General features: G+C 44.0%; 1 protein-coding gene across 2 annotated transcripts in view; it reads right to left on the minus strand.

Annotated features, from left to right (window-relative positions):
* Nucleotides 1–25,192, minus strand: part of GLI3 (GLI family zinc finger 3) — a 197,155-nt gene that overhangs the window by 91,811 nt on the left and 80,152 nt on the right. For both annotated transcript variants that reach the window (XM_075704872.1, XM_075704871.1), the window contains exon 3: nt 2,225–2,330. In XM_075704872.1, coding sequence (XP_075560987.1) covers nt 2,225–2,330 — 106 coding nt within the window. The remainder of the gene's footprint in view (nt 1–2,224; nt 2,331–25,192) is intronic.

The following is a 25,192-nucleotide window of genomic DNA, read 5'->3' on the forward strand; positions in this document are numbered from 1 at the left end:
TCATTCCAATGGTGACACAAACCAAATGAGTGGAAGAATCAAAGAGAAAGTAATGGAAAAATAAATGGCTGTTATCAAGGAAATGCTTAGTTTAAAGCTTGGGCTGATACCAGAGTGTGTTTCTAAAGCCTACAGTCATATCATAGAATCACAGAATCGTTAAGGCTGGAAAAGACCTTTAAGATCATCCAGTCCAACCATTAACCTACACTACCAAGTCCACACTAAACCAATCAAGGGTAGACTAGACTAAACCATGTCCCGAAGTGCCACGTCTACCCGTTTTTTGAACACTTCTAGGGATGGTGACTCCACCACCTCTCTGGGCAGCCTGTTCCAATGCTTCACTACCCTTTCCATGAAGAAATTTTTCCTAATATCCAACCTAAACCTCCCCTGGCGCAGCTTGAGCCCATTTCCTCTCATCCTATCGCTAACTACGTGGGAGAAGAGACCAACACCCACCTCACTACAACCTCCTTTCAGGTCAGATCATGCTAAGATCTCCTCATCTCTAATAAGCCTCTGTAGGGCCCAGCTGAATCACCGCTGCACCACAGGGAACTATTTCCCACTGTCACCCGAAGCGAGGAACGGTGGTCTACCCACCCAAAAGCCCTGTCTGTGGGCACAGGGTGTCACCGTAGGGGCTGGGTTTGTGGGGCTCAGCCTCTGGAGAGGGCTCAGCACAGCAAGCGCAGCCAGGCAGGGTCCCACATGGCACAGGATCCAGAAGCCTCCGTGAAGGCTCACAGGCGGTACCCAGGTTTTGGATTACGGTCCTCTGCTGATGCAGGTTAAAACACTTTCTGGGGCTCCCTACTCTGTCTGCCTCACACCAAAGACAAAGGCAAATTCCCCACTAGCTTCAGAAGGAGCAGCATTGTCCCCCCCACCTCCCAAAAACACCCAGACAGAATATTCACTGTGCTGCAAAATCCAGGATGACCATGTAATGACTCTGTCTGAGCCTGCCACCTGCAGCTTACAATGGTTTTTAGCAGCAAATTTAAGCATGTATTTGAATGTATTTTATGATGTGGTTGACTGTGGTGTAAATAAGGATGTGTCACAGGAACTCTGAGAAATAAATCACAAGTTTCTGTACTCTCTCTTTCTATAAATACCCACTTTTCCTCTAATGCCCAAGAAGACTACAACACAGATTTATTACTTACCTCCAGGCAAATTTGCTCTGAAATTACAATTCAGTAATAGAAGACTGACCCAAAAAAACTGTTAGTAAAATATTGTGTGTGTACTTGGGCATGTAGTTAGGATTGTTAATATCAATTAATTCTGCTCACAGAGGAGGACTTGTTTTAAAACAACTTCATTTTTCTTCTGCATATATGTAATTACACAGCTGTAACTAATAGCCATAGCAAAGCAATCTGCCATCTAAACAACTAGCATTATTCTTCAAAGTATTGCTTGCGCTTTTCTTCTTGTATTTTCTCAGTATGAGAGGTGATTAGTAGATATGATTAAATGTATATATCAAGCCTTTTAGCAAAGTACCAAGGCCTGCTTTTTGGCTCCATTTTTAATGGTATATAGCAGTTTTCTGAACACAACTACTGTTTTATTTGGCAATGCTGAATCTGTCTCCCCATATAGAATAAGACAATATTTATTTCTACAGGATTTCACCACTGCCACCCTTTTCTAATGCATGTTATCACGGGTATTCATTTCTTTTATCTTTGTGTAAACCATGTGCTCTATCACATTTGCCATTTTGTTTGGGTGACATTCCCATCAATCAACCGATTGCCTGTGTGTGCACACAACAGGGACTATGAAAATTTACCAAAAATTTCATTATGCTTCATAGCAGTCAGAAGGGAAAAAAAAACCTTTGGCATGAGAGGAAATTTTAGCTATGAAGAATCCCAAGCCTAATACAGACAAAATACATGTTTTGTCTGGCTGTATTTCACAGGGTTCAGCACTTTTTGATTTAGTATTTACAGAACAACAGCACACAGAATAAATATCAGCAAAACATATAGGTTACACTTGCCAGCCACCTATTATAACAGGAATTCCTCAGGCACCAGCCTGGGCTTTGCTTCACTAACAGATAACCTCAATGCTTTCCAAAAGTAAGTCTCACTCTCCGGCAAGACTGGCAAAGCGCTCCAGGTGCATGGCTTTAAAGGTTTGTATACTTGCCCGTTCTTCCAGGCAGCTGAAGCGAGGGGAAATACTGAATACTCACACATGCAGAGGAGGAATGGGAGATGGTTCGTAATGGTAGCGTCCCTCATGATGTCTCGCATCAATTGGTACAGGAGGATGGAATGCTGGAAAGAGGTGAGGCGGATCTGAAAAAACAAGCGAGGTTCATGGATCTGAGTATCTCCAACGACTCTTTAAAAACAACATTCATAAAGACAGAACAGATATTGAAAAGCATGTGTCAACAGCACTACGACTTAGGGGTTGCATTCTCCTTCCCTGCTGCAGTCAGTCAGGTCTGTCTGAGAGTAGAGTTTGGCCCACAGTGTTTGCATGAATATGTATTTACTAATTTTAATATTCTCTTTTTATAGCTTAAATGGAAAGGGACATAAAGAAGTCTTTAATAAATAATTATGTGCCCATACATGAAGTGTCAGATCAAAAGGACCATCAAGCCTTTTATAAGCATTCCTGATTTATTTATTTTTTACTAAAACAAGGAAAAAAAAAATATCCCAGGACAAAAAGCCTAAGCAGAGAACGCAATACAATAAAAAAAAGTATATCGTCAGAGATGTACACACAATCCTACAACAGAAAGCAAAACTGAAGTGGCATGCTGAAAAATGACTATGTGGAGTAAATCAGACAACAGAGTTAAAAGGCAAATGCAACTGGGAAGGGCTGTATTGGAGATGCTAAAGTGCGTCACACCGATGGCCGCATCCAGAGGAATGTGCCTGAGGACACGAGGACTCATTTCATACACCGTTCTTAAAAAGGAAGCGTGCTTTCTTTGTCCCCATGGCTGGAGACCTGGGGACCCATGGCTGCAATAAGCTCCCCTGCCCCATCTCCTCCACAGCTTTCGCAGGCCTGGGGGTTCTGCAGCTGCCAGGGCTCCTGTTCCCCGCTGTTTCCGGAGAGCCTCAGCGACGAGGCTGACAAAAGGGGGAATGCGCCCCCGCCGCCCCCACGGGCTCTGCCCTGAGGGGCCAAGCACGAGCCCTCCCCGCAGCTCCCCACTGCGCCTGCAGCAGGATCGCCTCCCAGCTTTGGAGGACACAACGCACACGGACCACAGCTCGCTGCACCAGCACACCGGTGCGATTCGTGTGCCTAAAGGAGGTTATTGCCAACCGGGCTGCTCACCGCTGCCTCCCAAACGCTCAAAATTCAAACGAGATGCCGAGCGTCTCCAGCGGCGCGAAACAAACTGGTCCCGCCCAGTAATTACCCGATTGCCACTTCGGGTGAAGTCATGTGTTTATCGGACACCAAAAGCTGAGAAGTACAGACATTAGGTCATGTCATGGATTTACTAAAATGCTTCTTGAAAGAAAGAAAACTTTAACTATGCACTGGCAGTAAAACTGAGTCTATTTCGGTTTTGCCTGCTGACTCTTGAAGGTATCTTCTCTTTGTATTTCCTGCCTTTCCTATTCATCAAAATGTAATCCTCCTCTTAGATTATGTTATCTGTGAAAGCAGTTCCCTCATGCCAACTAGAAAGGGTTAAAAGAAAATGGGTTTTTCCCCTCGGTTTTTGTCAAAAGTTGGGTTCGTTTATTATTATGTTTTGAAGCAGGAGAAAGAACTAGAGGAACAAACCTCAAGGCCCTGAGGGAGTAAATGGAGGGAATGAAGGGGAAATCATGTAAATTCTGAGGAAATATTCCCAGTATTTCAGGAAAATCTGGAAACATCTGACACGGCCTATCCATTTTCATGACTTGATTTTGTGAAACATCACCAGCATGTGATCAGCCACAGCACATTTCTGCCTTTTACTGACTCAGGGCTTAGGCACCGTAAATGAAAAATAATTATGGTTTACTACTGGGAGCTGGGAGCTCAAACTGGCAGTAGCTTTAATTCCCATTCTGCTACACCAACTGGACCTTGGCATGCAATCTGTTACAAGCTTCACTCTCCAAGCCGAGCACTTCTGGGCTTCAGCAGGAGTAAAGGTGGGTCACAGATGACCAGGTACCCCTGTGAGCACATCATCCGAGTGGAGGATGCTTGCTGCCACCTCATGAAACACATTCCTCACCAGCTGCCAAGGTGGAGAAGGGGAAAAGGGGCATGAGAAGTGTGTTTTAGCGCACCTCCCTGCCTGCCCTGTTCCCTCCTTCACTGGTATTTGGCTACAGCAGCATAAGACAAAGGGAGGAGGTTTTAAAGCAGATGTCTGGCATTTTACCATAAAAACTCTGCCACTATTTTTCGCGTGAAGAAGGTCACTCATGCCCTCACAGATGCACAGGCAAGTCCTTGTCTGCCCTACGTGTCTCCGAAGAGTGAGTCTGGGGAGCACAGGTGAGTCCACAGAGATTTTGTCACTCTTACTCATGTCAGACAGGACAGGCTCCACCTGGCCAAGGCAAGCAATCCTGCTCAGGATGCCAAGCCGCCTTACTGTCCCACCCTCACCCAGCCTGAGCATCTACCTGTTAAAAGCAGTCCCAATATTTATGCAGCGAAACACCATTTAACCCTCCTGAATGCGAACATCTATCTTCCCCTGGGAAATGGAACGTGAGTATTAAATGACCCATAAAAGGGTGTTCCCCTTTGTGGGGCCTATGCAGCGCAGAGCACCAACAAGTCATATTTAACACATGAGATACAAATCTTCAAGAACACCTTTTTGAGTCCTCTCACATTAAGCTGCTTTGTATATCTTGGTTGCATCTTGTTTGCAGTTTCCATCTGGGAAACAGCCGTACTCCACCATGGGGCAGGGAGCTGTCTCTGTCAGCCCTGCGCCGATTGGAGCAGAGCTGCATATCAAAATGCAGCATAATTATCCATCTCACAGTTTATTATTTACACATGAGCAATACAGCTGGTGAACATCATAACTCAAGTGTATGTGCAATAAGTTACTACACTGTAGCCATCTCCTGTTGCAACCCTTAAGAAAAACCACATGACGAGTTTTCCAAAGTCAGGCTAAAACTGCTGAAGCAGAATAAAGTGCCACTAAACCTGGCTACCTCCTATTTATCATATAATTTCCTGACTGATGGTTCCACAAACCAGCTGCTAAGTGCTGTGTACTCTACTGTCAGCAGAGTAACATGCTAAATGGACAGGGAGAATAACATGCAGAACTAGTGGAGTCAATTTTACGGAGGGAATTCAAATCCTGCCGTGTTTGGGTCAGCCCTCAGCACAGAGGTAGGCGGTAAATTCTACATGCTTGGGGGTCCAAAACCGCTCCACTCTGAAGAACATTGAATATTTATATGGAAAGTCTCTTAGATCAAACAGAGACCTGCCGAAGCACCCATTGTCCAGGGCTTCACTTGGAATTCACTTGAAACGCCATAAAAATGTAATTGGTTGACATGTATTTATATGGAAGTACATAGTAAGAAGTTTGCAAAGCAGCAACTTGGGCTGTAGCCAGTTTCACATTGCTTTTTCATATCCCACCCAGTAACTGTTTCATTAAAGGCACCATCAGAATATTACAGGCACATTCTGCCACCATTATTTATGCTGTATGTAGCTGACTAAAGAACGAGTGAGACTACTCACAGGCGAGAATTGAATCCGGGCCTACCTAACTCCTGGCTGTTTGTGAGAGATGCTCTACCTATCTAGAAAACTAGGGGGCAACTTAGTGTAAAAGCCAGGATATCTCCTCTGACTACACCAACATTTTCACATTTCTTATTTGAAGTGTGAGGAACAAAACTCTTACCCTTAGCAAAGAGGAACTCTTCTCACCAAAATGAATTGACAAAATCTAACTTCCTATTCTTTAGGAAATTATTTACCACCATTTGCAACTTCTTAAAAATTCTGGCTGAGATGCAAACTACCACAGTGTATGCCAGACAGTTTTCTTACATCCAAAGGCAACCGTGAATTCCTGGACCAATCCTTCAATTACATCCTCACAGAGACTCCCTGATGTAAGTGTATAGTACAGGAGTCGAGACAGACAGATGCTGCCTGTGTATTTGGAGCCCTCAGCTCCAATTTAGCATAAGTATCTGATTCTGTGCTTAAATTTCACTGTTTTCAAGAACTTGTAAGGACACGCCAAGGCACTGGAAATACACTTAAAACACATTCCTCACGCATTGCTGAATTTGGTAGCTGTTGCCTTCTGAATTCTCCGCTGCCTACTACTGTAAGCTTCCTTCGGATGCTCTCCTGTCTCCTGCATAGCTAACAGGGTCTCCTCAAAACAAAATGGGAGATACAACTGCCTGAAATGCTACAAACTCATCAATTTTAGCACTGTGAGATTTTCTGGAAAATATGTCAATTTATGCTGACTTTTTGTTGTGTAAAATGTGCCTTTTTATTTCTTCTTCAAGACTCTTCCTTGCCTTCTTAAAGCAAGTGAATAGGATCATCTCTTTCAAATTACAATCACTCCCATACAGGAAAAAAGAAGAGACCTACACTTGATCTCTGACAGTCGGCAACCTCTGCTGCAGCATCAAGGGAAAGAAACTGGGAGAAGTGACAGGTATGGTCCTTGCTGCTGAACAGCAAACCTGAACTGAAGTCTGATGAGATGTAGCAGGCAGCAGCAATTCACTGCAAGACTTGATGGAAAGGTAGACGATGCCAGCTGGCTCAAAGGTGCTGTGCAACACCTTGAGACAACGGCAAAGAGGTTAGGCTGCTCTGAAGCTCACTGAAATTAAGGATAACTTTTCAGGAGACCCCGTAGTCTCTCAAACAAGCCTTACTCGGTTAGGGGATCACTACTAAGGCTAGTAAAACACTCTGCCCTCAGCTAACCGACTTGCTCAAGCACCTTGTGATTCCTGCCAAACCCTTGAGGAAGACGGCTGCTGAAATGACAGGCTGCATTTTTCAGCACGTCAAGAAAACATTCACTACTGTAGAAAACGCCTGCATCGGCTTGAACGCCCAGTGTGGCCCCGACGCCTGCACCTGTGTCGTGAGATCAGGGCCAAGCAAACACAGGACTCGAGCCCAAGACAGGAACCCCTTGTTAAGTTTTAGCAGATTTGTCCTCAGGACGATCAGCTCACCAAACTAAATGTCAGAACGGAGCCAGGTACAAAACTCTATCTCAGATATAACCTCATTTGAGGTGAAATCGCCTTCCTGCTTAAATTCATTATGGTCTTGATGCTGAACTCTGTGGTACCAAGCTTTCACACCAGATGTAACAGAAACAGTATCAGGCAAAATATAGCCTCCCTGCTAATGTCTTTTCAATACGTAGAACAGTTTTGAAGACTTTGCCAGCAAATTTCTACACTTCCTTTGGTTCATAAGCTGATCACCAGATGGGAATTTTCTAATATTCAGGTTTGCAGAGTCCCTAAGGGCACCACTGTTCCTTCATGTACATTCGCTTCAACTGATGTGAACTTAATGGTATTGCCAGGTTTTATGGCAAGAATTAGGTTCTTTTTTGCCAAGCAAAGATCTTATTTTGGATTTCTGTTTAATTACAGTTTGTGTTAGGGTTCAATAAGAGCACATGTTGTCTTTGGGGTTTTTTTCAGTTCTCTTTCAAAAAGGGGCGAGTTATGTTCTCTACGTATGCTTATACAGAGGCTTTAATCAGGAAGAAAAATGACTGAGCCACAGCCACACGTTAATGCATGCACTTAACTTCGTGCACTTTGAAGAGTCTCCCTACGGTGACTGGGGTTGCTGCTTCAGCGTGGCTGGTTGCCATCTGAAGCACTGCTTATTTGCAGGCTGATCCACAGATGTGCTACAGCCAGTTATCTCCGGAGGCTTCTCCATGTGTGTCCGTCCGTGTGTACGTGCATGCACACGCACGCTTCCAATGTGGCAACCGTCGTGTTGAGATGGACGCGACTACTCGCTATCTGACTTCACAGAGAAGGAGATTTTAAGTAGGAAAAAGAAAAAGCTGTGGCAAAAAAGTAAGCAAATACATGGATAAAGCAAATAAATGGACACAGGGAGAGTGAGAAAAAGAATTTTTAATTGCTAAGCCCTCTCCATTTCAGTAACACTAAATGTTAATCGTGATAACCAGTAGATATAACACTTCCAGAAAAAACCCATAATTTTCAATCAGATTACATCCCTTCCATGTGTCTGTGTGTATTAATGATGATCAGACATCCCCTCCCTACCCTGTCCTTGTGCTTGCACAGCCTATACACTGATCTTAAAAATAAACCACAGGAGTTCCAGGCCAAACCTCACAAACTAGAGCGCAGCTCCAGCTCTGTGCCTCTTGCTATGGCTGAAAAATAATTCCTACCTTTGCAAAACCGAAAATTAAGACTTCAGGGCATCTTAGATCCCTGCCATCCATTTTACCACTTTTTAGTTTGTAAACTTAAACACCTTGTGGGAACATGTTTTATTGTTTTTAGTAGTTGCACAACAACCATCACACCAAACACATGAAGGAGAAGCAGTTATCGGTGTGCTGGAAGAAAAGTGGCTGGAAATTATTTCATCAGCTGGCACTGAGAGGTCTTTAATATGCCAAATTTGCTGCAGGTATTGGCTAAATAACTGCTGGATTGATTTCAGTTTGAACACTTTATTATTCCTCCCAGTCACTGCAACTCTGCTGTCTGAGGAGCAGGACTGCCTTCTGGAATACTAACTAAACTTCCTCAAGTCCATTCAACTGACTCCAGTGCTCCCTGCTGTTTGCCCATCCAAAAAAGAAAAAGAAAAAAAAAACAGTAATAAGAGACAGACGTGCAGGTTAATAAATATATTTCATGTACAAAACACCTTGGACTGAAGAGTCTCAAATTCTTTAAGATTATAATTTGTGATTCATCACAGCCCAGTGACTTACAAATGACTGTTTCCACTGAGACGGCCTCACTGGTAAGCGAAGGAAGGACTCCTTGTGCTGCCCTGATCATGCAATCGTGGACTTGCCTGGTGAGCAGGATGGGCGCAGCACTGCTGCCCCACCGCCCCTCCAGGACACACATTTTCAGAGGAGGAAAGCCAAGGCACTCCACCAGCACAGTTTGCCCAAGAACAAACAGCAAATTGGTGGAAGTGCGCCAGGAATATCCCACCTCAGTAGTTTCTTCCACCCAAACAACACTGGCTGCTTCATCCTATAAGCAACCTTAGAAAACCCTCATGAACATGAGCAACAGTTGCATACAGCCAGCATCTGTACACTGGCCCATGCTTTCAGGAAAAGACGATGACCGTGAGACATCTTAGCCTCATCACCATGTTACTTGGAGGGAAAATTGTTTCCTCTAATGCAGCTAGCTCTTGGTATGGCGCAGACCATTTTTTTCATAACCTCTGGATCCCATGCAGCATTTCTTAACAAACTTAATAATGTGGTCTGTGCAAGAAAATGACAAATTGTCCTCTGCCAGGAAGCTGACAAAATAAATCCCTCCCTCTGCTACCTCTGATGGACTCTGCAGCGAAAAAATAATTCAACTTCTGCCTTGCCACATGCTTGCTGTTTTGCTGTTGCTCCCCCTAACTTCCCATGCCACCATGTGTCAGTGCATCCTCCACCGCTTAAATATCCCCTCCCAGGAATAACAGAAAACAAAACAAGCATCCATGTTTAACTCTCAACAACCCCAGACAAGTGGTTTCACCCAGCTGCTCTGGAACGCTTCCCACCTTTGACTACACATGTGTATGAAGGTTCACATCCTCAGCGTTTCCTCCTCTATGAGCAGCAAGTAACTGGATGCATAACCACAATATATACACAAATAATTTGTACTTATGTAGGCTTGCATACCCATTTCTGTAACGCACAGCAAATTCCAGTTGTTGAAGGTGAGCTACAAAGTGGAAAGTAAGGAAATGAAAAGATCATAAAAGAAAGAAATCCTGATCCACACTGGAGAGAACTAAAGGAGAAATCTCACAGCAAGGCTCTCAAGTCCAAACTACTCCTAAGCAGAGGTTTAACATGGGCTTCCTGACCAGTGGGAAGAAGGAGCTGCCACACAACAGCTTGGTTATTCCCTACAGCTCAACACAGCTCAAGGAAATCATTTGAATGCCCTGCTATCAGCTGCACGCATTAACTCAGCAATGACAAATATCTGTAAGATGCAAAGGTAAATGTGGCTAAGGAGAGGTAACAGAAAGCTATAAACTAGAAAAAAATCTAGAAATATCCTTGTATTGCTGCTGATTTGATGTGGGAACAAAGAAAGACAAGTTGGGTAATTCAACAAGCTTTATAAAGCAGCAGCATCAGTCAGTCCGCAAACGTTACTTGTTTAAGTGATGCCTTGGAGACTTGTGTGCTCTTCTGTGCACCAGAATCAAGTTTAAAAGCTATCGGAAAGGCCAAACCTTGAACAGTTGGGTATCAGTAGAGCACGATGAAAATCACTGTAGCTAAACAGATTTCCAGCAGCTGAAGGTCTGGACCACAGGGTGAAAGACTTGGAAATAGCTTATACTTAGCAGCTTTGATGAGTCATTTATGGCATGATAGGAATTAGAGAGGGAAAAGTATAATTAGATCAATTATGTCTATTTTTAGATATTAAAACAGTTCAGATTCTATGGGATGCACAATCAGATGAACACTCAGAGAGATTTCTTTTTCCCTGCTGTTCAACCTGATTTTTAAAAATTTCATCCAAATATTCATAATTATTTAGCTTCTCTCTGTACCATCCTTAGCAATTACTCTCCTTCTGTGGTGTTTACACTCTTCAAGCTCTTGCAGATGAGCAGATAGTTATCACATGTGCTGTGCTGTCAGGCCACTTGATAATATACATCTATTGCATCCTTTAATCCCTACGTCCATATTCCAAATTAATCATAGTCACTTGTTTTTGCTCCCTGGGTTTCTTCCAGCTTGGGAGAAATATATAGTTACCACCCCTCTACTCTTGGGCATCAGGTTTTCATGTAGGCTGACATGACACTGTTTAGGAGGAGGCAGCCTTAGAAATTTATAATACAAATAACCTATTTCTGCAAATTTCTCTTTCCAACAGGGGTATGTGTTTCTTACACACAGTCTCAAATACCATTACCTTTCATTTTCCCACTATGAGACAGTGCCTTCATCATGTGTCAGTGACCTACCCTACCATTTCTAGGGGACTGCTGGTGAAATGGGTACTGCTCAAGTCAAGTAAAGGCAACACAAACCGGCTCTTGGTTATTACTTCTTGACATTTCTAAATATTTGACTTTAAGCTGGTTTCTTCCTCCTTGTTCCCTTGTCCTCCCTCAGCTTCTTAAGAGAGTTTCTCCCCTATATTTCATTTTTTTGCTGGGTACTTTTTGTTTCAGATCATTATTGAAGATGGAAAGTACGGTGAGTTCCCTTAATTTGCTGTATTGACATTTATCCTAAGTGCTCGTTCAGCCTATTTTTGAGAATGTCATATTGTCGATATTCCAGTCGATCTGAGTTAAGTTTTTACAAACCTAGCTTTGAGGCAAATATTTTTAATGAAAAGGGCCAAAGTCAAATTACACCACTTCCCTATGTCGCAGTCTGGTCACTGTTAACACGGAGCTATCCTTTCTGAGACACTCTGACCCTCTTCAGTGAAAAGTCCCAGTGAAGAGCTAGAGTAACAGTATTTTATCCACTACCCATTACTTCTTTAATTCCTTAAAAAGAGTGGTTCAGTTGCCTAAAACTGCTCATTCTTTACAAATCTCTCTTGGGTTTTGCTCATGATCTTTTTTTAAGTTTGTTTTTCTTTACAGACAACTTCTTCTTTGTTTCCTATTACTCAGACAGAGGGTGAGAGAATCAGCTTTAGATATAACCACGTTTTTTGTTGGATTTTTAGGATTATCGTTAGGATCTTCCCACTTCCTCTTCCCCACCAAAGGGCTTTTCTCTCTACAGTGTATGGGAAGTTCCTCACAAAGTTGTATCAACACCCTCACCTTCATTCCATCTCTTGTTCCCTGCATCCATAGTGGCAGGATCTGGCCTACACTTCTCTTGCTTTGGGAACTAAGCGCTGCTTACGAAAAGCGGCCGAGCCTTTACATCACCCGCTTACAGCTAGCACCACTGCTGAAAAACAGAATGAAGGCCATGTATGCCTGAGTGTACTTGTTTAAAAACACAAATCAAAAAATCAGAGTTGACAACCTCCGCTCAATTAACGCTCATGGTCCTTACGCCCCGTTGAGGACAGCCCCGAGTTAGCAGCGTGGTGTGTCAAAACCAGACGCTGCACCTGGTCGCATCAGAGCTGCGGAGCAGGGGCACATGACTGCAGAGGGCACCTGGCTGCAGAACCAGCTCCAGCATCTCCTGAGCTCTCCTGCCCACACTGCATCCTACTCACACAAGCCTCACTGCTAGGACTCGAGCGTCACGGACTGTGTGGGTAGGTCCAGCCTTATCAGGGAGGAAAAACACTCCCGTTAATGAGGGAAAAAGAAAAATGGAAGAACAGAGACGTGAACAAGCAGAAGCATACAAATGCAGTAGCAGGCAAAGCAGCCCATGGCATTAGCAAAGATTTTTCTGCATAGCAACACCACAAAAGCAAACTCTTCAGGGCAGTTTCCATCTTTACATCACCTGTCTACAGTGCTTATCGCAACAGGGCCCCAGTCTCTTGACTGAGCTTTTTGGCACTACCACAGATGATTACAACAGCATCGCTTTCTCCAGCCTCCAGTCCAGGTGGACCAGAGAAAAAGTTACATTACCTGCCTATGCATAGCCATGTTCTTCAGCTTGGTGATTAACGGACAAGATGGAAGAAAATGTACAGTTAGGTGGAGCACAACCCCACAAATATGAGAGAAGTGGGAAAGGACTGTTCTTCTGCACCCCTGGGTGGGTAAGGGGGCACTAAAGAGAAGGCCACTGCTTTTCATTCCTCTCTTTACATCCTAGAGGAGAAGCTAAGGGTGCTACGAGGAGACAACAGGAGCCGTAAGAGGGGAAAGATGGCCAAATGAGGATGAGACGCACAGACCACCATTGCCTGCCACATGGCCGACTGCCACAGGAGGCTACGGACACCAAAAGTTTAAATGGCCTCAAGGGGGAGGTCACAGAAGAGAAATGCAGTAAGGATCCAAATGTGTAGAAACCACTTACAGACCAGGAAATTTCCGGACTGCAAATTTTGAGAAGTTGGGAGAGTGCTTGGGGGCAAAAGGAGTGGAGAATCACCTGACGTGTTCTTACATTAACTCCTGGGCATCTCCTTTTGGTCATTGCTTGGAAAGGATACCAGGCTGGACAGACCTGTGGTGTGGGCCGGTATGGCCCCTCATGCTCTGCACACTCCTGCCATGTTCCGCAAGGCCAAAATGGCTGCAAACCCCTTCCCCTGATACTCAGCCAGCGCATCAGCAAGGGCAGTGGCCAAGCTGCGGGACCTCAGCCCATATACAGCCCTGCGGCACGAGCCTTTACAGCCTTTGACAAGCCTGTAAAAGCCCATCTTTCAGTTGTACGTTTGCACAACACACTGCACAAAAGAGGGCTTTGGTCTACAGCTAATGTCAAGCACATGGAGGTAATAAAAATAACTTAAGATGTCTGTCCCCTACCCACCGAGACACAATCCTCCCTTCTGCATTTCTGCGTGGAGTTCAGATGCAATCTGGCTATAGGAAAAAGGGGGACTTTGCGGGGGACTTCATTTACCCTCCGGTAGAAGAAGAGGGGACAGCTCTCCTCAGTCCCACCCTCTGGCAGTCCTGGAGCTTTTCCAACGCATTAAGCATCAGTTTCCCGCCAGTGAAGTGTTTGATGCTCTACTAAATGCAGTGGCACTCGCAGAGGTATAGTAACCCTCCATATGGAAAAGCTGTTTGACACAAAGGTTGGAGGTCAAAAGTTTAAATGTTCATGACAGAGACGACAGCAGTCCTTTTCTGGTCAATAACATCAAAGGATTTGCCAGCTCTTAATGCTACTATTGTCGCTTGTTTGGATCCTATTGAAATTCTAGCATATTTATTGCACTCCGGGAGCATAAGGACTTTTTGTTTGTTTTAATCTCTATGCTGAACCAAAGGAGTCTGAAGTGTTGTGACTCCCCTTGCTCCCGAGGAAAATGTGCAGGGAAACAATGCCAGAGGATGCGGCATTGTAGTCCCAACCAACTTGGCGCTTTCTTTTCCACCAAAAAATATAAATTATGGATGGAAACATATGGTCTCTATTGGACAAGGCTGGAAATCTCTGCTCCTGAACTCCCCACATGACCGGTTTTAATTGTTTTGTGCTATGGCAGGGGGTGAAAAGCACTCCCCACCATCAAGATCTCCATTTTGCCAGTCATTGTTGAGAAACATTGCGCCACAGCCGACTAACGCTCCCACTAGGCACAACTGTGGCGGAGCCGGGAACAGCAGTAAGGTTCTCTGAGATGAATTGTAATGCCATAACCACAAAGAGTATCACTTCTCCCAGCCCTCCTTCACTCGCTGAACTTCTGCTTGCGGTTAGGCAGAAACTTATTACCAGAGCTCTGCAGTGCATGTTCCAAGCATTGTATCAGCCATCGATACCTCGCGCCTTGCCAGGAGCAGGATCCAAGTTCATTTGTTACTACCTTCCTCAGATTCCTGTTCCCCTCTCCACAATGAGGATTAGCAGTTTAAGTTATGTTGCTGACCTCCATCTGGCGAGGCAGAAACAGATATCTGCGTACTTGGGCAGGATATTATTTCAAAGTGGGGACTCTGCGTTGCTAATGACGTTATAGAGGCAACAGCATATGTTGGCTCTCAGCAGTCCATTGTCTAATTGGGATTGGTTTTAATCAAATACGAACGTACCCAAGTTTTCACAGCTAATGAATAAATCCCCCTTTTAAATAATGACAGTAGTTTTGAGCTCTCCATCGAGGCAGCATCCCGAGGAATGCCTACATGAGCAGCAGTCACCACGAAGGCCCGTAAGAGGCTGCGGCAACATCCGCTGCAGCCCAGTTTGTTATTTAAACAGCTCCTAACTGCCCTTCCCAGAGGTAAGCTGCAGCCAAATTGTTTTCCTTCACTTCACAAACCAGATATGCGTGGCTTATTTGAGCAGCCCGAAAGTTTACTTTAGTCTCTCTTTAAATACCTGCTACCACGTATTTCAAACAAACAGTTCACTTCATTAGAAAGGCAAACAGCGTAGCCACAGAATACGAGCACTTGAGGAGAACCACGCCGGGCAGAGAAATCCTCTGCCCCTGTGTAAACACCGCCTGCTCTGCAGCTCCAGGCAGCATCCGACTGCAATGCCACTTCAAAAGCCTTTTCACAAATACTTCACACGTCTGTTCGTAAGTAAATGATAACCCTGAAGAGATTATCTGCAGGGCTGAGAGCCCTGATGACTATCACTACCGCTGCACAGGCAAAGAAAGAAAAACCAAAACGTTCGCTGCCAAACCTGGGTGAGTTATGAAACCATAATAAACTCGGTGGCAATCCAGTAACATCAGCTAAACCTGTTAAGCTGGAAAAGCAGTGCTGCTGTGGTAGCCTGCTTTGGCGTATTTGGCTCCACAAAGGGAAGGAGGTTTTACCCTCAGCAATGGAAAGGTTACTGCACCTCCATCGTTATTTAACCCAGTCGCTAAATGGGCACACGGCAGAGAGTTGTGCAAAAGAGCGAGAAAACTGCAGAGCCGACAAACCACTAGATAAAGCACTACGCTATTTCTTTCTGGACAAAATACACACGGTGGTTCGAACGCCTCAAGAGCACATGACATACTCTTGAATCCCAAAAACAAGTATGAAAGGAGGAGGAAGGGAAAAGACAACCGGACACGGAGAGAAGGAGAGGCGATGGAAGGCAGCCAGTGCTAGGAGGCTCCTGTCCCCTGCCCGCCCCTCCGCACGCCCATGCGGCTCCTGGGGACACTCGCCAGGAACACACCCTCAGGAGAGCAAAGCAGCTCAGAAACAGAGGTTGCTGTCACTCCCTGCTGTTTCTACTGCTTTGTGCCAACTGAACAGCTTTAATCAAAATACTAGCATTTGCATGTTTAAGGGAAAGGACGTGAGGCAGCTCATTACAAGTAAGGGCACTCTCACCACGTCCATCGCTACCGTCGTCGTCGAGCGACCACAGCAAGCCATCGGGATGGCATCCCTTGGCATCGGTCATAAAGCACAGACCCATGGTACGCCCAGAACTTTAGCGCAACCTTAAAAAATAAATTATCAACTATCCATATGCTCTTAAATCCATTCTCAGGCAAAAAGAAACAACCAAACATCTAAAAATCCTTCAGAAAGTTCATCAGCAGGGACTGACTGCACCTGGCTGTAGGGTGAGGGTTCACAAGCTGTCAGAGTGCTGAAGTTATTCTAACAAACACGTAAAGAGGAGAGGAACAGATAACATTTTTATTAGGCGGAATCAAGTATTGTCACATATGTACATGAAGGTTAGGATACCTTAGCAACCATAACTTTAACCTTGCAGTGACTCAAAACATAATTTTTAGTTATTTTCATTCTCAGGGTGAAACTAAGTCCCACTAAGTCAATGACAGTTTTATCACGAATTTCAGTGGAGTCAGTGTAGCCAGCCCTTGTGATTTTATCATGAGTCTTATTTTTCTTTTCAGTGATTTTTTTTAAAAGCTCCATTCTTTTCAGTCATGTCACTAAGGAAGAATCTCAGCTTTCATTTTAAAAAAAAAAAAACACACAAACCAAACCCAAAACCCCACACTTATGTTTCCAGCTGTTGTGGTTGCAGAGAAAAGCTGGAAAATGAGAAACTCCCAGATTTTATAACCTGTGAGCAAATAAACAGATCCAACAAAACCACACATGAGCAGGTATGTAGGTACAGGATCTTTCAATGGTAGTAAGTGTTTTGCATGCTCACGTACACAAAGTTATTATTTTGAACACCTAGATACTTGGGAATGGCAGGACAGTACATCTGTATTATAAATGGTATCTGTTGGCATTAAAAATTAAAATTAAAATTAAAGTTTTAACTGTGATAATCTTTAAAGTTGTTTGCACAGGTTTTGTTCCACACCAGAATTGCACATCACATATCAATGATTTTTTTACTTGACTACATAGATGCTTCCTGTACAAAGAGTATTTTTTGTCCTCTCTATTAAGAGTTGAGGATTCTTCTACATTCTGCTTTAAGACTGCAATCTGGGTTTATGAGAATTGTTTACTAAAAATATGTGAGGTAGAAAGATCCTTTCTGAGCATTTTAGTGGAAAGGCTGAATTTAGGTTTAAAGTAGAAATAAAAACCCCTAAGTTTCAGCATGCACTAGAGAAAATAACAGTCTTATCCAGCTCTTTGAGGGGCTACGATAATACAAGCAATAAATTTACTATTATTATTACAACTGATAACACAAGCTGAGCTAATGGAACTAAAATATCTTCTAAACCAGTTCTTGGAGAGCTGATAATATTAACCTTTAGGTGCCAAGAGTTGGGGATTTCCCAGCGTACCAAGCTGGTTGACTTAACTGATACTAAAAATAAGAATCCAAACCCTGCTGCTCTTGTGGGTTATGTACAAACAATATGATTTTTTTCAAGCAACTCTGATCCATTCAGAAGGGTAAAAAAAAAAAATCTATTTCTTTCAAGATGTTTATGGCCTGAGGCTCCTCTAATACAAAAAGGGGAAAAACAATTTCTTTTTTTATTATGCCATTCCCCAATCTTCAACTTGAAACAGACCACTTCTGTAGAAGTTTTTTTTACCACATTCCAGCAAGTCCTCTGTTGCAGTTTTTTGTTCCCTAGCACATTCAGCTACTAGCTGAAATTTGCCTGGCCATTCTCCTTAAAGCATCTTTGGGAGGAATAACTGTAAGTTGAACAAGACATAACAGTCAACAACATTGTCTATTCCTTTTTTGCACGTATTTATTTCATATATTGTTAAGAGCAAAATAAGAATAGTTTGCACATACAAGTCCCAGTTCTAACTTCTGTTTGATCACCCAAATCAAGGAGGAGAAGCACCAGCCTGCCCTCGTATTTGAAAGATACCTCCTAAATTTTATTTCTCAGAGTGATCTCACTCAGCTTCTGCAAGAAGTTATACCTACCTAAACAGCAGATGGTTTTGTTGGGTTGGTGGTTCAAGGTGCCAGAGTTAATCTAAGTCCCATCTCAGGCACCAGCCAACAGACTACAGCTTTCCTTCCAAATCTAGTATACCCTCTTGCCACAAATGGACAAGCCCCATGGAAGTCAGTTCAGAGATAAGGAAATCACGCATCCTCTAAGCCACAAACACAGAGTCCTAGGACCACAGGAAAAGCATCATCTCATCTTTCTCTGCCAGTGTTACTCCTGCTCCTTTCTTTACTTGAGCAGTCTGCAATTAGTTTAATTTCATCCACCCATACTGCAGCAATAAAAACCTCAAATGAGCTAAAGAGAACAACTCATGTAAGCATCTTATGAACGTACTTTAAAGAGTGAAATACATAACAAGCATTCACTGAAGAAATCCAGGTCTCTGTTTTAGCTCCACGAGAGATCACCATGGCTTGTCTTTTCCAAGTGTTTAACTTGGGGTGACATCTCTTTGGAAAAAATGACCTCTCACTTGATGCCCAAGCCCAGGGTCATCCTCGAGAGACTCTCAATCACGCTTGAGTTCAGCAGCCTTCTTGATAGAGGAATGTGAACAAGCAGCATCAACAATAGCCTGTGCTCCTAGATTCCTCTTGGTGACATATTCTCATTAGTCAAAACGAGATGGCAACACTTCACTGATGTTTACAATAATGCTGGCACAAGCTGCCTTTCAGTGCAGATGAAGAGCAAATAAGAGGGGCTTGTCTCTTTCTCGTGTGCAAACATGATCAAGGCTATGAAGCAGCAAGTATATTTAGCATTTTCTTCAGTTCACCAAAATGGATCTCCAGAACTTGCTGAACAGTCCCAAATGGTTAAAGCAGGTGGTAGCTGGAAAGCTATTTTTCATAGGCCTGCAGACTCATTAGTACACCATGGATAGAACTTTGGAGGAACCAACAACAGAGATGATTGCCAACAACAAACCTTAAACTGGGACACAGTGAACAATCCTATGATGAGGTACAGTAGAAGCTGAGACCAACAGAAGATGTTTCAAAAGGACTAGCAAATACCACCTTCTCCTTTACACACAAAGCTGGTCTGTTCTGGCAGAAATCTTAAGGAGCTACTTCCTAAAGCACCCAGGCTATAAGCTCCATTCCAGGCAGACATGGCATTATCCTTAGGATTAGCGGAACACGCCTTTCCTCCCCTCTTACCTGAAAGATTTTGGGAAGGTCAAAGTGAGGCAGCAACAACCAGGACTCAACAAAGTTGAGAGTTAACACTTGAGCACGCACTCATGGGTGACTCGGGGAGGGCTGACCCACCGTGCCAGGCACATGCGGGGACTCCTTGGCCAGGTGGGAAAGCAGTTTTCGAGATGAAAAGCTCCCTTTGGCTGCCTTTGCTTTTGGCGTTCATTCCTATTTGTATCTGATTACAGATTTGGCAGATTTGCTTTCTGAAAAAAAATTCAAGGGAGAGTCTCCTTTTCAGACACAGGCTTAGAGAGTAAACAAGAGCCTCACACTCCCTCCTCTCCCCCCTCCCAAGATGCACATAACGGGGTGGGGGCCGGGGGCAGCAAACCCTCTGTAAGTAATCCCCAATTAAGTTCATTCTTAACTGAAGCACTTGGCTCATGGGCAGATGGTGTTTTTCCTGCACACGTGAGCTCCGCAGAGAGAAATGCCTGGCTCGAAGTGGTGTGCCTTGCGCAGAGGGAAACTCCTTGCTCCCTCGTGCTAAGCTGGTGGGCGAGGAGGAGCATGAAGACCATGCTGAAATGACAGCTACGTTAAGGGACGCGCGTAACTCCTGATTTGTGCCGATGGCCGGCTGTATGCACAGTAAGATTAAAATAAGTCTGACTGAGAACCCAGTTCACTCACCTTGCGTACACAAACCCAGCAAACCACATAGCAGACTCCGAATGTAATGGCTTTTGGGGACCCTGATGGAGGCCTGGCAGAAGAAGGAACTTAACCAACCCAAAGCAGCCTTGTCATATGCTGCGTTGTGTATTCCAATTCTTTAAGGAAGGCGTTTCTGCCAGGACCGGGCACATTTGGTACACATACAGAGCAGCCCACTGAGGCTTTGCCTGAATGCAAGAGATGTGACCAGTATGTGCAGGCACCAGAGAACAGTGAAGCTCTCCCGAGGACTGGGAGCTGCGTCTCCCATGCGTGAGCCACACAGTGATTTGGTATGCTCCCACAGCCCCAAAATGGCACGGACAGTTAAGCTGTCTCAGGGACTACCACCTGCAACCACAGGAGGAGGGCACGGCCTCTCTCCTCTGCCCTGGCAACCTTCCTCTCCCCTCACCACAGCCCCCTTGCCATTGCTGGTACAGCAGGGACAGTGGAGCGGGATGAAAAGCCTGGAGCCGCTGACCCCCATGAGCGAAGCCATGCTTGCACTGTATCCGCCCAGTCTGGTTCACAAGGTCCCAGCAAGAGCAGAGCTGCAGTAAAATAAATCCTGGCATTGCAGCCACGGTCCTGGCCTGTTTATTCAGGCAGTGAGCCCGGAGCCGGGGTAGCCTGCACGGTACCCATGGCACCCGGCATCAGCACCTGAGCTGGCGGGACGCTGGTGGGCACAAGCAGCAGCACCAGCCACGCCTCTGACTGCGAGGGACTGGCAGGCTCTGTGCTACCCCCGGCCCAAGGGTAAGTGGGAACAAGCCCAGCTGCGGCCAGCAGGATGCTAAACTAATGCTCTAATTATGCTCCCAGGGCAGCCGTGAGCAGAGCCGGCTCCTCAAGCGGGGCACGGCTGTACTAGGCACTCTTCAACATACAGGGACATATTCACCCTCCTATAGAGGCTCATATGTTACCAGCCCTTAGCGGACTGAAGGCTAAAGCAGGCCAGGGAGTTTCCAGCCCATCACATAAAATATAGAGGTGTCTGCTGGGAAGAGCTTTTTCCAGCCAATGTTCTCTATTTAATATCCTAGTGCCTCTTCATATGGTGTTAACCCCACCATGTAAAAGAGAAAAAAAAACCTAAAACAAACAAAAAAAAAAATCAGACTTTGGACACGATCCAAAACCCACATTCCCAAAGCAGCTGAGAATCACTATGGGGACAATTCAGTACACACTGTTTTTCATTTGACAGCTTCAGACTCAAACCCCCAGGCACTGGCATGTTGAACTGTGCGTTTAAATCCTGCCACACTGCTCCAGCCACAGCATCTGGAGTGATTGCAGCAGCCGCTGCTGCCATAACAGGTATTACTTTTGCTGCCAAACCAGCTGGGGAAGAGGTATTGGCAAAGATCTGGCGTACGGATGTGTGCAAGGGCTTTTGAACTTTTTTTTTCCCCTCAGTTGCTGGCAGCAGCCTGTGCCAGGACAGACGCTTTGAAATGACAGACAAGAACAGAGAGAAAGTTGAAGGAGAATCAGGAAATAAAGTAACAGCTAAAAAGAAAAAAAAAATCCCCAACAAGGCAGAGTCCGGGAAAAACGCAGGTTTTAGGAAGCACAGGGAGGAGGATCTGTGTGGATAATGAGCAATACTAGGGGACCTCTGTGAGAAGGCCTCATAGAGCTCATTTGTTGCCAAAATAGGTACAAATCTGGCAGGCAGCAACCGCAAAGAGGAGTAAGAAAGGAAAAGGGGAAAAGAGAGTGGAGCTTGGCTCAGGGATGAAGAGAGAGAGGGAAGCTGGCCTCTCGCCAGGATTTTTGTGAATGGGTGGGTGTGTAGTATCCATTTCCTCCCAGTTCCAGGGGGGAAAAAACAACAAGAGGGTAGGGAAATGCTTCAAGTGATATGTTATTTGGTCATGCTTCAAAAATGTGCAACTACTGTCACATAATTTGATATTTTCCTAGTATTACGGGTATTTTCTAGCAGCCCAACTTCTTCTTAACAAAGCTATTTTTCATCATGTGCTGAATGTGTTCGACTTTTACACACTAAGTGTCTATTCATAAAAAAATGCAAGCCCTTTAAGTGAAAAATTCTGAATATATGAGTATAAAAGACTATAATGTACCCTAACTGATTTAAATTCTCATGCTGATTTCTGCCGAGCTAACATTTTCTTCTTCCAGCATAAAGGGTCAGCAAGGGGTGTTGCAAGAGGTCTAAGAGGCAATTTCACAGGTGTTGCAAAAATTACAGTTTCTCCAAAGTATGTTTGAAGCATAAATATTGTACTGTATCACTGGCAAGATGAAGATGGAAAGAAGAACATCGGATGACGAAAACAATGAACTAAACACATGAAAAAAATTAGAGCTCTAATATGGTGAGGTTTGGGGTGTTGCTGTTTTTTCCCTAGCTGTATGATCAAGTCTTGTCCTTGTCTTTCATTGTTTGGATCTAGTTTTTCATTACGAATGTTTCTTAATTATAAAGCACGTGAATTGTGTGGTGGAGATATTCTAAGCTGAAATAATCATGTAACATTGATCAGATTACAGCAATTTGAAAGTCAGCTGCAAAACAAAGCAAGCAAAACTGTTCAGAATACGTCACAGAACTCAAAGGAGGGACTGAATCTAAGAGAAAGGAGTATACAGTAATTACAGCCAAGACTGAAAGAGAAGGGCCTAAAATTAGGCTCCTCAGCAGAGATTAAAGTACACAAGTTATAGATTTCCTAAAGTTATAGCTCCCTACCGTCAACATGCTTAAAGGGGGGGGAGGGGGGGGGAGGGGAAGAGGGCTGTCTGACTTCAAGAAGGGCAAATTTTCACCTCTGATTTCCAAATATATTTATTACTCAGAGTAATCAAACCCAAACTTCACCACTATTAATAGTTAATTTTCCAAACATTCTAATACAGGTTTTCAGAAAGTGTGCTGTTTCCAGTGCTTGGTAAGAACTGTAAAGCTCCCAATAGGAGATTAGAGTAAGAGAATGGCATTTATTCAGAGTGAACGCCAAAAATGAAATATAACTTAGCTCTGGCTGCCCAAAATGAAGTTTTAGGTTTCCCCTAACCAGCAGGGAAGTTGCAGGATTGCCCTGGGGGGACCCCAGTAGCTGTTTGTTTAGTTTGTATGCCAACAACTTCATAAAAGAGCTCCTAAATGAATGGCCCTCAGTAATCACAGGTAGAAGGGGACTTCTGCTCACCAGCCACAACCCCCAGAGTAAGCCAACCTATTTGAGACTGTTTCCGTGCCACAAAGAGCAAGCAGGGACCAGTGAAAGCAGAAACTCTGTTTGTAACTCCTCCCCAGCTGAGCTCCACTGCAGGATTTAAGTAAGACCTTGAGGCCTGCCTGTAAAAAAGAGCTGCCTCCAGACTTGCAAACTAGTGCGTGCTTGAAAAGTGTTTTGAAGATGTAAAGAAGAGGCTGTCACTTAATAGAGCGTAAGTATTAAATAACGATAACCATTTAACATTCCTGCAGAGCCTTTTGAGTCAACAACTTGTCACCTTGGGCTTGGCTGACAGAAGCGTAGAACAGCCACACAGAGGAAACAAAGTTCTCCTTGCATCTCTTCAATCTCTCTCTCAGGGTTTGAATTTCTTACAATTTATTTTTCTTCCAATACCTTACCTTCAGAACAGGTTATGTATTTTGGTGCTGCCCCGACAGCTTGCATAAATTCATTTTTTATTCAAGTACAGACATAGAAAGGAAAAGAGAAGAAAATCCTTTTGGCAAGATTATTTAAAAAGAAATACATATTCAATCCCTGATGGCTACTGCTGTCTGGCATAGCCTATTTTGTTTTGGCTTTTTTGTTTGGGGCTTTTTTTTTTTTTAAATATATATATTCATTATCATTATTACAGATGGAGCTGGTAAGCTGTGTACACTTAACTAGGGTATAGCGTACAAGTTGTCCATCATTCACCAATAAAAAGATTCTTATTTTCAGTTCACTGCAAGTTCATTCAACCAGCAGGATGTGATCTTCCATGCTGAACAGATGTATCACGCTATATTCTAAAAGGTGACATCAGTTAGTCTGAGAAGACTCCATGCTTCTAAAGTTAAATGGATGTTTTATTGAGAAAAACATCTATAAGGTAGCTGGGACTACAGATACACCTATCACCATAGACACGTCCCTATAGACTGATACCTCAGTGTGTCCACCAAGCTGTTCCTTACCAAACCAAAACCTCTGCTCCCATCTTCAGGTTTAGTGATGGTTTAACAGCTGTTTTTTTGTTTGTTTGGGTTTTTTTTAATAAATCAATTCCTTATGCCTCTATGTTTTCCACAAAATTTGCTGACCTATTGGGACTGGTATGCAATATGCCTTTTACCACATTCCTGTCGCATCCTCTTAGTTTTCCCACCTGTTTGTCTGTGTTAATACCTCTAGTTGATGTTACCACTCTGTGGCCATCTTCACTACCTTGGGAGAGGGAGAATTCACATTACTCATGTGTGTTGCTGATATATCTAATTTCTTCTGGTCTTCCCACAACAGGAGTGCCAATTGCTGAGCCTTCTGCTTAGACTTCTTTCTCCTGTGCGTCAAGATGTGGCGCAGCCTTCTACAAAGCTAATTTCCTCTTTGCCTGTTAATTATTCTGAACCTACAGCTTCTTCATATGAATTGTGTCTTGCTACTGCTTACGTCAGGCCATTCCCTTTCCTATTGTCTTTTGTTGCTTATTTGTCTGCTGGACATAGACAAATGTCTAGTGACATCAGGAAGACCTTGGGATCCTCCATGTAGAGGACTGGTTTTAACCTTGCTTCTTCACACCCGCTTCTTCGTTCTGTCCATCGTTTCTACCAACACTGTAGCACTGCAATCCTTGCTGAAAGCACAGGCCAGATTCTCCAAACTAACCCATGGATCAGCGATCCTCTCTACTCTCTATAGAGTTTATTGGGCAGGTATCACTTAGGCCTATTCTGCCTTTGCTGTCAGGTGAGTTTTTTTTCCAAACACCCTTCCTGACAATTCCTGTTGTTTCAAAGGCATCCTGGAGAATATGCATTGTCTTCAAATTCCCAACTGCAAACAAATTTTACCTGAATTCTGCATCATGACAATCGCTCACTTC

The sequence above is a fragment of the Pelecanus crispus genome, chromosome 2 (assembly GCF_030463565.1).
Source record: "Pelecanus crispus isolate bPelCri1 chromosome 2, bPelCri1.pri, whole genome shotgun sequence".
Lineage (NCBI taxonomy): Eukaryota > Metazoa > Chordata > Aves > Pelecaniformes > Pelecanidae > Pelecanus > Pelecanus crispus.